General features: G+C 45.5%; 1 protein-coding gene across 1 annotated transcript in view; it reads left to right on the forward strand.

The window, feature by feature from the left end:
- The first annotated feature begins 6,388 nt into the window (after positions 1 to 6,388).
- The window catches only part of TRPM1 (transient receptor potential cation channel subfamily M member 1), an 82,428-nt gene continuing 74,698 nt past the window's right edge, over positions 6,389 to 14,118 (forward strand). The window contains exons 1-2 of the mRNA XM_044918300.1: positions 6,389 to 6,448; positions 10,466 to 10,545. Of these exons, the coding sequence (XP_044774235.1) occupies positions 6,389 to 6,448; positions 10,466 to 10,545 (140 nt within the window). The remainder of the gene's footprint in view (positions 6,449 to 10,465; positions 10,546 to 14,118) is intronic.

Raw genomic sequence — 14,118 nt, forward strand, 5'->3', positions numbered from 1 at the left:
AGGGGGGAATGATTGCCAATCAGCAAAGGACTTTTCTTTAGGGATTACAAAAATGCCATGGGATTAGACAGAAGTGTAGTTACACAGTCTTGGGGATATACTAAAAAATCTACTGACTGCACCCTTTAAAAAGTGAATTTTAGGGTATGTGAATTATATCTCAATTTTTTAAAAAAAGAAAAAGAAAAAGGTCACTTCCTGTGGCCTAAAGATCCAGCTCTGTTCCCGGGACTCCAGTCTGGAGGATGGTGTTACAGTGTCCCAGGGAGGGTCCCTGGATAGAAGAGGGCTGGAGATCTGGGGGAGAGGGAACCCTGGCCCGGGAGGAGGGGGGGCTCTGATGACCCCCAGCATTTCCTGCAGGCCAGCCCTGTCACTTCCTGGGGACTGTGCCAACAAAGCACAAGAAATCAGATCTCGAAGCTCTTCCAAGTGCTATCATGGGGTCCCATGTTATCATCCTGATTTTACAGATGTGAAAGCTGAGGCTCGGTGCCTGAGGGGCAGCCACACAGTGGGCTATTACTTGGGGCTCCTACTGGTTCTCTTTGCTGTAGGGGGCAGTGAGGCAGGGTCTGTCTGGTCCAAGAGTCTCCTGAGAGGCCAGAGCAGGAGTATCAGCCCAACCACCCAGAAATGGCCTGTTGGATGGGGCCCAAGACCTCCTACATGGTGGGGTGAGTGCGTGGCAAGTGGAGGAGGAAGGAGCAATTGTGGAGTTCTAATCCTTGTGCACACAAAGATGGGTAGTTTGTGGCAGTGCTTTGGTGGGGAAGTTGTTTGATTCTCTGGGATGGAGAGTTTCCAGGCACGCAGGTGCTGCCCCAGGTGAGGTCCACAGGTGTTTCTAGAAGCCCGGCAAGGGCAGGTCCGGGGCATGTGTGGGGACCCACAGCCTCCTGCAACTGCGCAGGGATGTCCCCCCATGTTCCCACATAGCAAGAGAATTCCAGAGAACCCAGAAGTCAAGATTCCTACATGTAATCTCCCTCTTGGTTAATAATGGCAGCTAATTCTTCTCTTTATACCAGGGTCAAACCAAGTCCACGTGTGGGCCACATGCAGCCCTAGGATGAGCGTTTGAGGCATCTGCTTTAAATACACACAGGAGACAAGCAGTTTCTTTTGGCTAAATTGGTCCACAAATCAGTCATTTCACTATGAGGTTTGCTGTTAATTTTGGCCCAAGAAACAGGGCCATTGAGTAAACAGAGACTCGCCTAACAGTAAACCAGCTCTTATATTTAGAAGCCACATCCCAGGGTTGGTTGCATCTGCCCAGGCCAAAAGCCACTCCCTGTCCTCTTGGCCCTGCCTCCTGCCTCCCCCTGTCACCCTGCCCCTCCCCTGCCTCCCCTGCCTCCCCCAAGCTATCCAGGTCCCGATCCCCCACCTCCTCCACTCCTCACCCCCCCAGCCCCCACCCCCATCACCCCATCCCAGCCCCAGCCTTTTCAAGGGTGTCCCCCTGCAGACTCCTCCTCCCTCCTGCTCCTCTCCTAAAGGGTCATCCCCATTGTGTGTACATGTTCCAGAAGGTCAGATTCTCCCGACTCCTCGCGCCCCTCCAGCTCCCACCACTTCTGGGCTTCCCGGGAAACTTCTCATGGGGGCTGGTACCAGCTGTCTGCACATCCTTGAGCCCTGCCCTCTGAATCTACATAAAAGTCCAGAGAACAGTCTGACAATGAGCAGCTGGGTGACCACAAAACCCAGACTTGTCGTATTTACAGCAAGTATTTCTTTTCTTCCTTCCTTTAAAAAAAAAAAATAAATAAAAACTGGGTAGACCCTGGACACCCTTGAGAAGGCTGGGGCTGGGATGGGGTGATCGGAGTGCAGGGTGGGGGACCGGGGCCTGGACAACTTGGGGGAGGAGGGGGAAGTCCTGGGGCCCTGCGCTCTTGAGCCATCATCTGGGGCGGCCAGTCATGGGCACCCAGTCCCCGGCAGAGGGGCCATCGTGGCTCCTACACCATTGCATCTGTCCTCCAACTCACCGGCCTTTCTTCCGCAGCCCCCTCCTCTGCTCCTCCAGGCTCAGTACTGGACAGCCTTTCTCTCTTCGATGCGTCGTCTTTTCTCCGCAATCCCAGGGATCCCCATTATCTTAGAGGGCACCTATATAGTAAGTCCCACACTTGTGCAGCCAGGGGCTATGAGACCCCTCTGCATACCTGGAAGTCTAAGGAGCTTTCCTCCCCGAATCCATTCTGGAGCTATTCCACCTCCATAAATTGCACCACTAGCCACCCAGTTCCACAAGCCAGAAAGCCGAGTGTCATTACTGGGTTCCTCTTCCTTCACCTTTTTCAGTACAAGATCCATTCCCTGCCCCTCCACTCCCACCAACTATCTCCAATCTGCCCACCCCACTCCATCTCCCTTGCTCCCAGGCTAGTGCAGGCTTCCAACATGTCTTGCCTCAACCACACTCCAGTCTTCCTGCTGGTGCCCTGCTTCCCCTTTGCCATCCCCAGAAGTTCATGCTACTCCTCCGTGTGCCCGTTCCTGTGGCCTAAAGTCCCCGCAGAACATGCCCCACCTGCCTCTCCAGTTCCAAGGTCTGCCGCATGCCCAGTCCATGCTCCTCAGTCACCACCCCAGCTCTGTCTGCCACAGGTCCCACCTCATGCTGTTCCAGGATCCTAGAACTCTCCTCTTGTCTTTCATGTCTCCATTTAAATGTGTAAGCAGTTCAGCCAAGACTTCCCAACCTAACAAGCCCTCCGATCCACCCCACGTGCACACCACATACTCTCTCACCCCCTCTTCTTTAGTCCCTTCATATTCTTACCACAATCTGCAGTGCTCGGCTTTATCTGCCACCTTGCTTGTTTGCTGTTCGTTGTACTTGACCACAGTGGAAGCCCCATGAAGGCAGGGCCATGACTACCTGGCTCACCTTCACCCCCAGCCCACAGCCCTGAACCCAGCCAGCCCCACGCTGGCCACGTGGTGGTGCTCACAAAGCACGTGGACCATTAGTCTGTGGCACCCTGGTTTCCGCCGCCCCCTCTTCACTTCCCGAGAGAGAAGCCCCCACTAAAACACTCGCCTCACGGTGGGCCTTCCCCTGCCCCTTCACAGCCCATCCCCAATCTCACGCAGGTGAGGGGTGGCACAAGAAACCTACCCTCTCCCCTCCATGTCCTCGCCCCCCTGCTCCTCAGCACCACCTCTTCCCCTCAACCACTCCGCTCCCCTCTGTCCCCACTCTACTGTCCACCAACATGCTCACTCCCTCTGCTGTGCACGTGCTGTCTCTCCCACCCCACCGTTCCCTGGACCCAAATGTCTTTGGCCCACCTTTTCACATCTTGCCTGTACTATGAGGTTTAGCTCAAGTCCCTTCTTCCCTGTATGTACCCCCCTCTGGACCCCTGGCACCCGGTGGTTTTTAAACCACCAACTGAAGGCTTGACAACATACAACTTCTATTTCCGTCATGCATCTTACTATCTTGTGATAAAAATAATGACCAGGATTTGTCTTTAAATCTAGTACCTCCCTGGGGCTCCTGGGTGGCTCAGTCAGTTAAGCGTCTGCCTTAGGCTCAGGTCATGATTCCAGCATCCCGTCCCCCTCCCCCACATGCTCTCGAACGTGTGCGCTCTCTCTCTGTCTCAAATAAATAAAATCTTAAAAAAAAACAAAACCTAGTACCTCCCAGATACTGTACAAGTGTTACCCCAGGTGAGGCTCAAACTATGCAAACCAGTTTCCATCTCAGAGATGAAAAAGTCACAGCTCAGAGGACTTGGGGAGCATAATGGTGGCCCCACCTCCGTGTCCCCTCACTCTGCCTCGCAGACAGACTGTCCAGTGAGAGATCACTCTCCAACGTCAGATATTAATCCTCCATGCCAGTATTCCCATTATCTTGCCCTAAAGCATTTAAAATCACCATTCATGATGGGCAGGAATATTTTGGATGAGTGGGCACTATCTAACCTAACAGGGGGATCTGAAGGGTTTATAAATGAACCACAAGAAGCTCTGCTCTTCTTTCATTTCACAAGGACGTGCTTTGCAAGATTCCCTGGCTCTTTGTTGTTACCTTGGCAGTCCTCAGCCCTGGTAACTGAGGCTGGAGGGGAGGAGGAATGTTTGACTAAGGGGTCCCCCGCCCTTTGCCTTTCACCTACATCAGGGCTGTGCAGCCTCTCAGGAGGCCGAGCTCCTCCCCAACGCAAGCAGAGACTCTCCTCAGGCGAGCCGGGTTACCTCCCTTCTGCTCAGTGTGCGCCTGGTGGTTTCGGGGAGCATAGGCCCAGGGGCCAAGGCTGCAGTAGGCGGTGTTGATAAGAGCTGAGCAGCCCTGGCAATGTTCCATCTGGGCGATTTATTGACTCATTTAGTCATTACAGGGTATTGAGCACCTCGTCTCTGCCAGGCACTCCTGGAGGCACTGGGGATAAAGCAGAGACCTGAACAGGGTTTCAATTCACATGGCTTTTGTAGGAAGAGAGGGAGAAGGGAAGAGAGGGAGGAGGTCAGTGGGATGAAGCATATGAAGAACAGGGAGCAGGGCTCAGGGTGGGATGGGGAGTCAGAGAGCCTCCCTGAAGAGGGGACATTTGAGCAGAGACTGAAACAGTGTGAGAGACTGTGTGCAAAGATCAGCTCTTGTACCTTTTGTTATCCTCAGAAGATTCTAGAACATTGCTGGCGACTCAGCAGCAACTTAGAATTTTGAACAAGGATGTTCTTCAGGACTAAACTTTTTTTAAAAATCAGTAGTTAATACTTAAATCAAAGCGCTTTCTTCCCCCAGGGAAAGTATGTTAGTCACATGCTAGCTTATTCATTAGGAGGGAAGAAAGGATTTTTGGTGAAGCAGAGGGAAGTGGGTTGAGCCTGGAGAATACCAGCTGCTACTCTTGCCCAGGGCTACAAGCAAGGGCTGGGGCTTGGCACTCTGAAAAGGCCCCCTCCCAAGTTTGTGGGGTAATGTGCAAGCCAACTCTCCCTCAGGGTCACAGATGCCCTGCACCTGCTTGTAAAGGAGATGGAGGGAGCACTCCGTGATGGAGGCATTTAAATGCCGCCTGAGACAGAACAGACATTAATAAAAACAAGCACTCTCCTCTGGTCTTTCATGTCTAGTTGTACTTGACCACGATGGAAGCCCCAAGTCCTTCATCAACCTCAGCATATTAAATCCTGTTGGGCAGGTGACATTTCCCCTTTTGATGATGTGGGACCTGAGCCTAGGCCTCCAGGAGCTGGACATTGGTTTTCTGATTGCCAACTGCGTTGCCACAGGTTTCCTAGAAGTGCCCGCCGGCTGGTTCGTTAGGCGAGGGCAGCTGAGAGGGAGGGCCTATGGGGCAGGCAGAGAGGGCGGGGCCTAGCAAGGAGCGGGGGGCGGGGCCTAGAGAGGGAGCAGGGGAGGAGCTGAGAGGATCGGGCCGAGAGGGCAGGGCCAAGAGATGGGAGGGCGTTCCATGGTCCTGTGTCTATAGCCTCTAGAACCATTCCCGGCCTTTCCTTGTCTTTCATGGCCTTGACATTTTTGCAGAGTATGGGTCAGTTATTTTGTAGGATGCCCCTCAGTTTGGGTCGTCTGAGGCTTCCTCCTGATTACATTCAGGTTATGTAATTTTGGCATTTTTGCATTTTATCGGGAGGCTCAAGGTGAATATATGTTCCATTACTGGGGATGCTCACTTGGTTTTAGGTGGTGTTCCCCATATTTCTCCACTGTTAAGCCATTAATTTCCTCTTTGTAATTAGTAAATATCTGTGAGAGATTCTATGAGATTATGTAAGTGCCCTGTTACTCTTCAAACTTTTACCCTCAACTTTTAGCATTCCTGAAACATTTGTGATATCCTGATATTCATGCCTTTGAAATTGTTGTGTTGGTCCCAGCCTATTGCTAGTGATGCTCCTGGCTCGGAATATCCGAGGCACTTGCCAGGGCCTGTGTTACTTACAGCAAGCCCGCACAGATGTTCCCTCCCATGGGACTAATGTTGTGGCTGGACCAGCCCTTGTCATTCTTATCATGACTGCACTATGCACTTCAGCAAAAACCAACAAGAAACTTTGAGGAATGAGATTTATTACTCACAAGCCTGGAGGATATATGGCACACCTAAGGACCACACAGCAAGGTCACAGATAGAGATTGAGGGCAGACCTAGAACTCTACCTTTATTAGAGTCCAAAGGTGGGGTGTCTAGGGTTTTGAGGGTTTACTCTCTATGTCTAATTTCAAGCATGCGAGCGAGAACTAGGGCACAGGAAGGGCAATGGTCAGGTATCTAGGTCACCCAGGGCTTTCTGAAAGAGGGAGCTTGGTGAGTGGGGGGAGCCTAGTTCTTTATTTGGTTGTTTTGCTAGTTGCTGTGTCACACACCTGGCAATATGTTTATTCGAGATGGATGTCTTTGACATGGAAGCCTCAGCACTCAAAGGCTTAATGTCAGGCACTCACACTGTAATAGAAAAAGTTTAATGTCCATTTATCCTACAGTAATCCTTTCCATCTGAGTGTGAGCGGCAAGACTCGGGGACTCTTCCAATGCATGGAATATAGCAAAAGTGATGAGATATCACTCTTTAAAGAGACTGTGGCTTCTGTCTTGTGTGACTCTTATGCTCCCCCCTCTGATGGAAGTCACCCACCATGTTGTGAGGCACCCTGTGGAGAGGCTCACATGGCAAGAAACTGAGTGAGGTGCTGGGCCACAACCCTTGAGAGGAACTGGATCTTGCCAACAGCCATGTGAAGGAGCTAGGAATGGGTGCTCCCCAGTGGATTTCCTTCGGATGAGACCACAACCCCCACCCATGGCTTGATTGAATCCCTGAGAGAGACACAGAGTCAGAAGCACCCAGCTAAGTCTCATCCAATTCCTGGTCTGCAGAAACTGTGGGATAATAAATTTTATTGTTTTAAGCCACCAAGTTTGGGGACAATTTGTTATATTAAGCAATAGGTAACTAATACAATATGGTATATATACTCAGTGTGTGTGTGTGTGTGTGTGTGTGTGTGGAGAGAGGGACCACACACACCTATATCTATATAAATTTTTCTCTCTCTACACATTAAAAAACCATGGGTTCATACTGATCATCTCGATTTCAATCCCCTGCTACAGGGATTTGTTCTAACCTTCCCCACTTTCCATGTTTGTAATCCTTCTCCAGTAGTGAGGAACCCAGCTCCCATTATCCACAATATACTGATTTCTTTGTTCTGTCCTAGAATACACAGAAAGTAATTTCAGAATTGCTATCTTATGTCTCTGTGAAAAACTAGCCTACTCATAGGAGTTCAATATTTGTTAGAGCTTATTGTCTTTAACTGAAGGCATATAGTCCAAATACTGTGAACTCTATATAAAAAGTGGGGGGCCCTCCAACCCTCTCTGGGAAGTGAGGAGGGACATACAAAAGGGAAAGCATATTTTCTCTCCAGACAGCAGATTCTCTGCTTAGCTATTTTGCAGGATTGTTAGAACACTCCACATGAGAAGGGGTGGGGCCAGGGCTTGCCACTCTGAACTTTCTCTTCTGGGCTGATGTGGCCACTTTCCCCTCACTAGCAATGTAGTTTTCAAGTTTTAAATTATTTGGAGAGAAAGGCATACAGCGCCGCTTTTTTGAAGGCCCCTAGGGAAGATTTTGAATTATAATCCTTCCTATTACTCAAAAAGAAGCCAAGTGACTGGCTGACTCTACGATCTTCCCAGAAAGGCTTGGGGCCCCATAGGTCCCTCCAGAAGGATGAAAATCCTGATTAGACTGTCTCTGTATGCCTAAGACTGGGGCTAGGACTCCCTGTGGAGCAACCAATGTGGCATTGGGTCCTTGACATGACCTCATCGGGGAGAGCCTCTGTGACGCGTGGGTGTTGCTGCTACCCTCTGAGGAGGTGACATCCATGGACACGAGGGAACCCCTAATTCAGCATTGCTGCCCAGGCGGGTGAGGGCCACTAGACCCTCAGGTCATAAGTCACACTGTGATGCTCCCTGGAGACTGTGGGACAGCGGCCAAGAACATAAGGCTCTGCCCTCCATGGTTTCTCCAAGATCTGGCTCAGGATTCTCCAGCTTTCACATGCTAGACTGTTCCATTTCCCTGTGCCTGTCAGCCCACCCTCAGGGACACACTCATATTATATACACACCACGTGATACATAGCATACATGCCACATGGCTGACACACACCACACACATTGTGCATATCACACATGTACATGCCACGCATGTTACACCCACTCACATACACACCACCACACATGTGCACACATCACACCACACACACACACACATACACCATACACCATACACTCTACACTCATACACCACACATACATCCTACACGTGCACAAATACATCACATAAGCACACACGTCGCACATACACAAATGTCACAACGCACATTGAGCCAGGCCTCGAGGAGATACAGAGAAGGAGGCTGGCTTGCCGGTAAAGTGGTCAGGTCTTCTTCCTGCCTCCTTCGGTTCCAGAAAGCCACCCCGGGCTGCCAACCTCCTTCAGCACATGCGGGCGCTACACCGTCCAAGACTCAGCACAGCACCTTGCACAAAAAACACGTTCCACAAATGGACATAGATGAATAAGAGGTTGGCAAATGAAAAATGACAGCAACCCAACTGTTAGAGGGGCACAGGGGCTTTTCTCTTTCTAAAAATTTGTTTTATTTTACTTTTGCATTTCAGACAAACTTTTTCTATTTTTAAATAGTTAATACATTGACATACTTCAGAAATTTTAAGGGGAAAAACCCCAAAATTTTAAAAGGGAAAACTTAAGTCCACCCAAAAACCTACACATAGGTGTTTACTGCATCTTTATTTGTGTTTGCCAAAACTCGGAAGCCACCAGCCTCAGTGGGTGAAGGGATAAACGGTGGTTCATCCAGATAATGAAATCTTACTCTGCATGAGAAAGAAATGAACTATCAAGCACGGAAAGGCATAGGAGAATCTTAAATGCATATAAGTAAGTAAAAGAGGCCGATCTGAAAAGGCTACCTACATATGATTCCAACTATATCACATTCTGGAAAGGGCAAAACTATGGAGACAGTAAAAAGATGAATGGTTGCCAGGGGCTGGGGTGGGGGAGGAAGGGATGAAAAGCAGAGCACAGAGGATGTTTAGGGCAGTGAAACTGCTCAGTATGATAGTGTGATGGTGGATATGTGTCATTATACATTTGTCAAATCCATAGGGTATATGACACCAAGAGTGAATCCTTCAGTAAACTATGGGTTTGGGGTGATTATGAAATGTCGGTGTAGGTTCAACCTTGGTAAACAACCAACTTTGGTGGACAGTGCTGATAATGACAGAAGCTATGCATGTGTGGGAACAAGGAACTGTGGTTAAAAAATAAAGTCTTTTTCAAGAATTTAAAAAAGCACCCAGTCTGTGAGTGTCTCCTTTTCACCCGTGTCCCCCAGGCTTCCAGATCCCCCACCCCCTGGAGGAACCGTGTTAGCTGCTCCTTGTGAACCCTTCCTAGGATATTGTGTCTATCTTCAAGCAAGTGTATTTTCATATATGTATTTCTTCCCCGTAACAGAGTGACAATACCCTAGAGATTATTCCATGTCTTCCTTTTTCACTTACTATAGCTTGGTGATCTTTCCCTATTGATACAGAGAAAAAGTCTTTTTTTTTTTTTTGATAGCCACAGAGAATTCCACAGATGACTCTTCCATAACACAGGTAACAATTCCTTACCGGTAGACAGTAGGTGATGTCCAGTCTTTTGATATCATAAATAATGAATGCAATAAATGAACTTGAATGTGTATCATTTTGCATGTGTTCAGGCATATCAGTAGAGTAAAATACAAAGTGTCCAAAGATATATGCTTTGTAATTTTGATATTATTGCCAAATTGCCCTTGATAGAGACTGTACCAATGTCCAGCTGCAGCAGCAGTGTTATATGAGTGCCCATTTCCTTACAACTTTCAATAGTTTTAATTATAAAAGTAACATTCAGTGAATCTGAGCACGAATTAGAGTGCACTTGTAAAATTACTATGGTGTGTGGGTGCCTAGAAGCCCACAGAAGATGAGGTTCTTGACAGCAAAATGAAGTCTTAATCAGAGACTCGCAGAATTTGTTGGCTTCACCAATAACTCACATTCACACCAGGGCTTGTTGGGGCACTGGCTTACTCCAGGGTGGCATCATGCCCCCTTTGCAGACTCTGACTTGCATGCAAAGCCTAGGTTTTATAGCCCTATGGAAACCATGAATACATACCTCCAAGCCATTTCTCTGAAAAGGAACCAGAGCTAAAATCCTTGAAGAGTTGCATCCACCATTACTGGAGGCGTCTATTCAGATGTTTTGGGCAGAATTCCGGGTAGTGGCACAGTGGTCTTATAAAAGTAGGAGAAAGAACTCTGACTATAGTTTGGGAACATATCAGTCTAATTTTCATTTCTTTCTCTTCCAGGGACAGAAAGCTTGGATAGAGAAAACCTTTTGCAAACGAGAATGTATCTTTGTAATTCCCAGCACTAAAGACCCTAACAGGTAAATTGGAAGTGACAACTAAGACATTATCCAAACCAGCACTTGTCTACCAGGCACCAGCAACTATTCTTTGTGTGTTTGTGGGAGGGGGGAGAGGATACAAGAAGAATGGCCAGAATCCATTCCCCATGGGAGGCATTAACCAGGGAATACTTCAGCTAAGAAGCTTCTCTGTTAAGATGCAGAAAAGATTGCTGTCCAGCCCTCATCCTAATCTAGCATGAGCTCTCATAACCAGATGGGCCCACAGTGTTCCTCCTAGTCTTAGGGAGATCGAGATGCTTACAGCTTTAGACAGGTTTCCAGGGTAACTTCATAGCCTCCTGTTAGAGTTTCATAATGTTATTTAGATAAACAGGTACCTCCACCATGGGAAAGATCTGAGTGGTTAAATGAACTAAATGTAACTCTATGAAAAGGCAGACTTTGTACACAAAATGTCAATTTCATTCACCTACATGAAAATGAATCTATTATAAACAGTATGTCTTCTGAAGCTGTGAAAGTGACAGGAGATGAATTTAGCTAAAGCTTCCCATCTCTGAGGACAATAGCTATGAGTGGAGTTTGGAGAGCCAGGGAAGGATGATTTATCCATATGTTCACCCAATATGAAATCCATGCATGTAGGATCACTGACACAGAGCGCACTTAGGTTAAATTTGACACATACATCCTCAGCCCTGCCATGTCCCCAAGCTCGCCCTTTCCACCACCACCCCATAGATTGCTCTCCCTGCTTAAACCCCAGTGATTACTCCCCAGGGCAAGAAATATGCATTAGGGGAACTATGCCAAAGATCATAAAAGTCTTCCTTTTGTTGCACATAAATGTCCTTTCTTATTTCAGTGGCACCTAGATCCTCCTTGATGGAAACTACTTATGCCAGCCCTCTTTAGCACCTGCTGCTTTGCAGTCCCCCACACAGCCAAGTGGCTACGCAGGGGAAGAAGCAGAATGGGCCTCAGGGACTCACACATGAGACTCCTCTGTGAGTTGCATGCATTCTCTAGCATGGGCTAAAAAAAAACCCTGGAGTGAATAAACAACCATTTAAAGTCCCTGGAAATGGTCCCAAGGGCCAATAGGAAATAAAGAAATATCTATTCAAAAAAGCCAACAAAAATTCACTAAGAAAGGCTAGACTCTGTTTGTACCAAAAGAGCTCTGCTCCTTCCCCCTCTGGGATCAATAAGAGCAAATTAAATCTTAAGGAAGCAGAAGGAAATAATAAAAAATAAAATGGAAGTTAATAAAATAGAAAATTTTAAAACAATAGAGAAAAATAAATGAAATCAAAAGCTAGTTCGTGGAAAAGATCAACAAAGTTCATAAACCTTTAACTAACTTGATGAAGAAACAAAGAGAGAAAACTCAAATTACTAAGATCAGAAATGAAAGGACATTACTACCAATCTTACAGAAATAGAAATGTATACAGAGAAATGCTATGATTTATACACCGATGACAATAAATTAAATAACTTAGGTGAAATGGACAAATTCCTAGAAAGACACAAACTACCAGACTAACTCAGGAAGAAATACACAATCTGAATAGACCTATAAGAAATGAAGACATAGGATTAGTATCAAAAATTAGCCACAAAGTAATGGCTTCACTGCTGAATTTTACCAAATATTTTTAAAAGAATTAATACCAATTTTTCACAAAAAATTAAAAAAATAGAAGATGAGAGAACACTCCCCAACTCAGTTTCCAGTTTCATGAGGCCAATACTACCTGGATATTAAAACCAGATAATCACAAGAAAGGAAAGCTATACAACAATATCTTGTGAGTATGGATGCAGAAATCCTGAACAAATATTATCAAACCAAATCTAGCAACATATAAAAAGAATTATACACCATAATCAACTGGGATTTATCCTAGGGACGCAAGGTTGGTTTCACATCAGAAAACCAATTAATGCAATACATCACATCAATAGAATAAAAAACAAAAATCACATGATCATCTCAGTTGACAGCAAAAAAGCATTTGACAAAATGCAACACCTTTTATGATTAAAAAAAAAACCCTAGGAAATAGGTATAGAACTTCTTCAGTCTAATAAAGGACATCTATGAAAATCCATAGTTAACATCCTACTTAATGGTGAAAGATTGGATGCTTTGCCCCTAACATCAGAGAAAGACAAGGATGTCCACTCTCACCACTTCTGTTCAAAATTGTATAAGAGATCCTAGCCAAGGTAATTAGAAGAAAGACATAAAAGGCATCCATAGTGGAAAGGAAGAAGTAAAAGCTATCTTTATTGGCAGATGACATTATGTTATATATAGAAAATCCTAAGGAATCACTAAAAAAAATTGTAACTTACAAGCAAGTTCAGTAAGGTTGCAGTGTAAAAAAAAATCAATATACAAAAATCATATGTATTTCTATCTACTTGCAATGAACAATAAGAAAGTGAAACAACAAAACAATTTCATTCACAGTATCATCAAAAGGAATAAGATACTGGGGTGCCTGGCTGGCTCAGTTGGTTAGGTGTTGGACTCTTGATCTCAGCTCAGGTCTCGATCTCAGGGTTGTGAGTTCAAGCCCCACCCTGGGCTCCACACTGGGCATGGAGCCTACTTTAAATTAAAAAAAAAAATTAAAAATAAATAAATAAAAGAATAAGATACTTTGGAATCAACTTACAAAAGAAGTGCAAAACCTCTACTCTGAAAAGTACAAGACACTGTTGAAAGAAATTAACAAAGATTTAAATAATTGGAAAATATAGCCCATATTCATGGGTCAGAACAGGTTAACATTGTTAAGATGACAATATTCACAAAATGATCTACAGATTCAATGCAGTCCCTATCAGAATCTTAGCTCACTTCTTTGTAGAAATTGACAAGCCAGCTGATATGGAACTGCAAGAGATGCAGAATAGCCAAAGCAATCTTATTTTAAAAAGAACAAAGTAGGAGGACTCACAGTACTTAATTTCCAAACTTACTACAAAGCTACAGTAATCAAAGTAGTGTGGTAGTGACATACTGATAGACATACAGATCAATGGAATAGAATTGAGAATCCAGAAATACCCATACAACTATGGACAATCAATGCTTCAGCAAGGTTGCCAAAACAAATGGAGAAAGAATAGCCTATTCATCAAATGGAAACGGAAACAACTGGATATCAAGATGCAAAAGAATGTATTTACACCCTTACTTCACATCATATATAAAAATTAGTTCAAAAGGTATCAAAAACCTAAATGTAGAGGCTAAAACTATAAAACTCTTAGGCAAAAACGTAGGAGCAAATCTTCATGACTTTGGATTTAGCAAAAGATTCTTAAATATGATAATAAAAGTATAAGCAGCAAAAGAAATATATTCTCAATGTGACTTATGTAGAGAAATGTTTTACAAAGCAACAGAAGAATTCAACGATATTGAAAAATCCTGGGAGGTCATCTCTATATCTGGAAGGCATGGTTATACTTTGTCACAGAATGTTCAACAATTGATGCCCATATTGATGTTTTCAAGACATCAAAAAGAGTTAAAATATCTTCAGTAAGGAAGGGCAACCATCCAAT

Source organism: Neomonachus schauinslandi, chromosome 9, assembly GCF_002201575.2.
Source record: "Neomonachus schauinslandi chromosome 9, ASM220157v2, whole genome shotgun sequence".
NCBI lineage: Eukaryota > Metazoa > Chordata > Mammalia > Carnivora > Phocidae > Neomonachus > Neomonachus schauinslandi.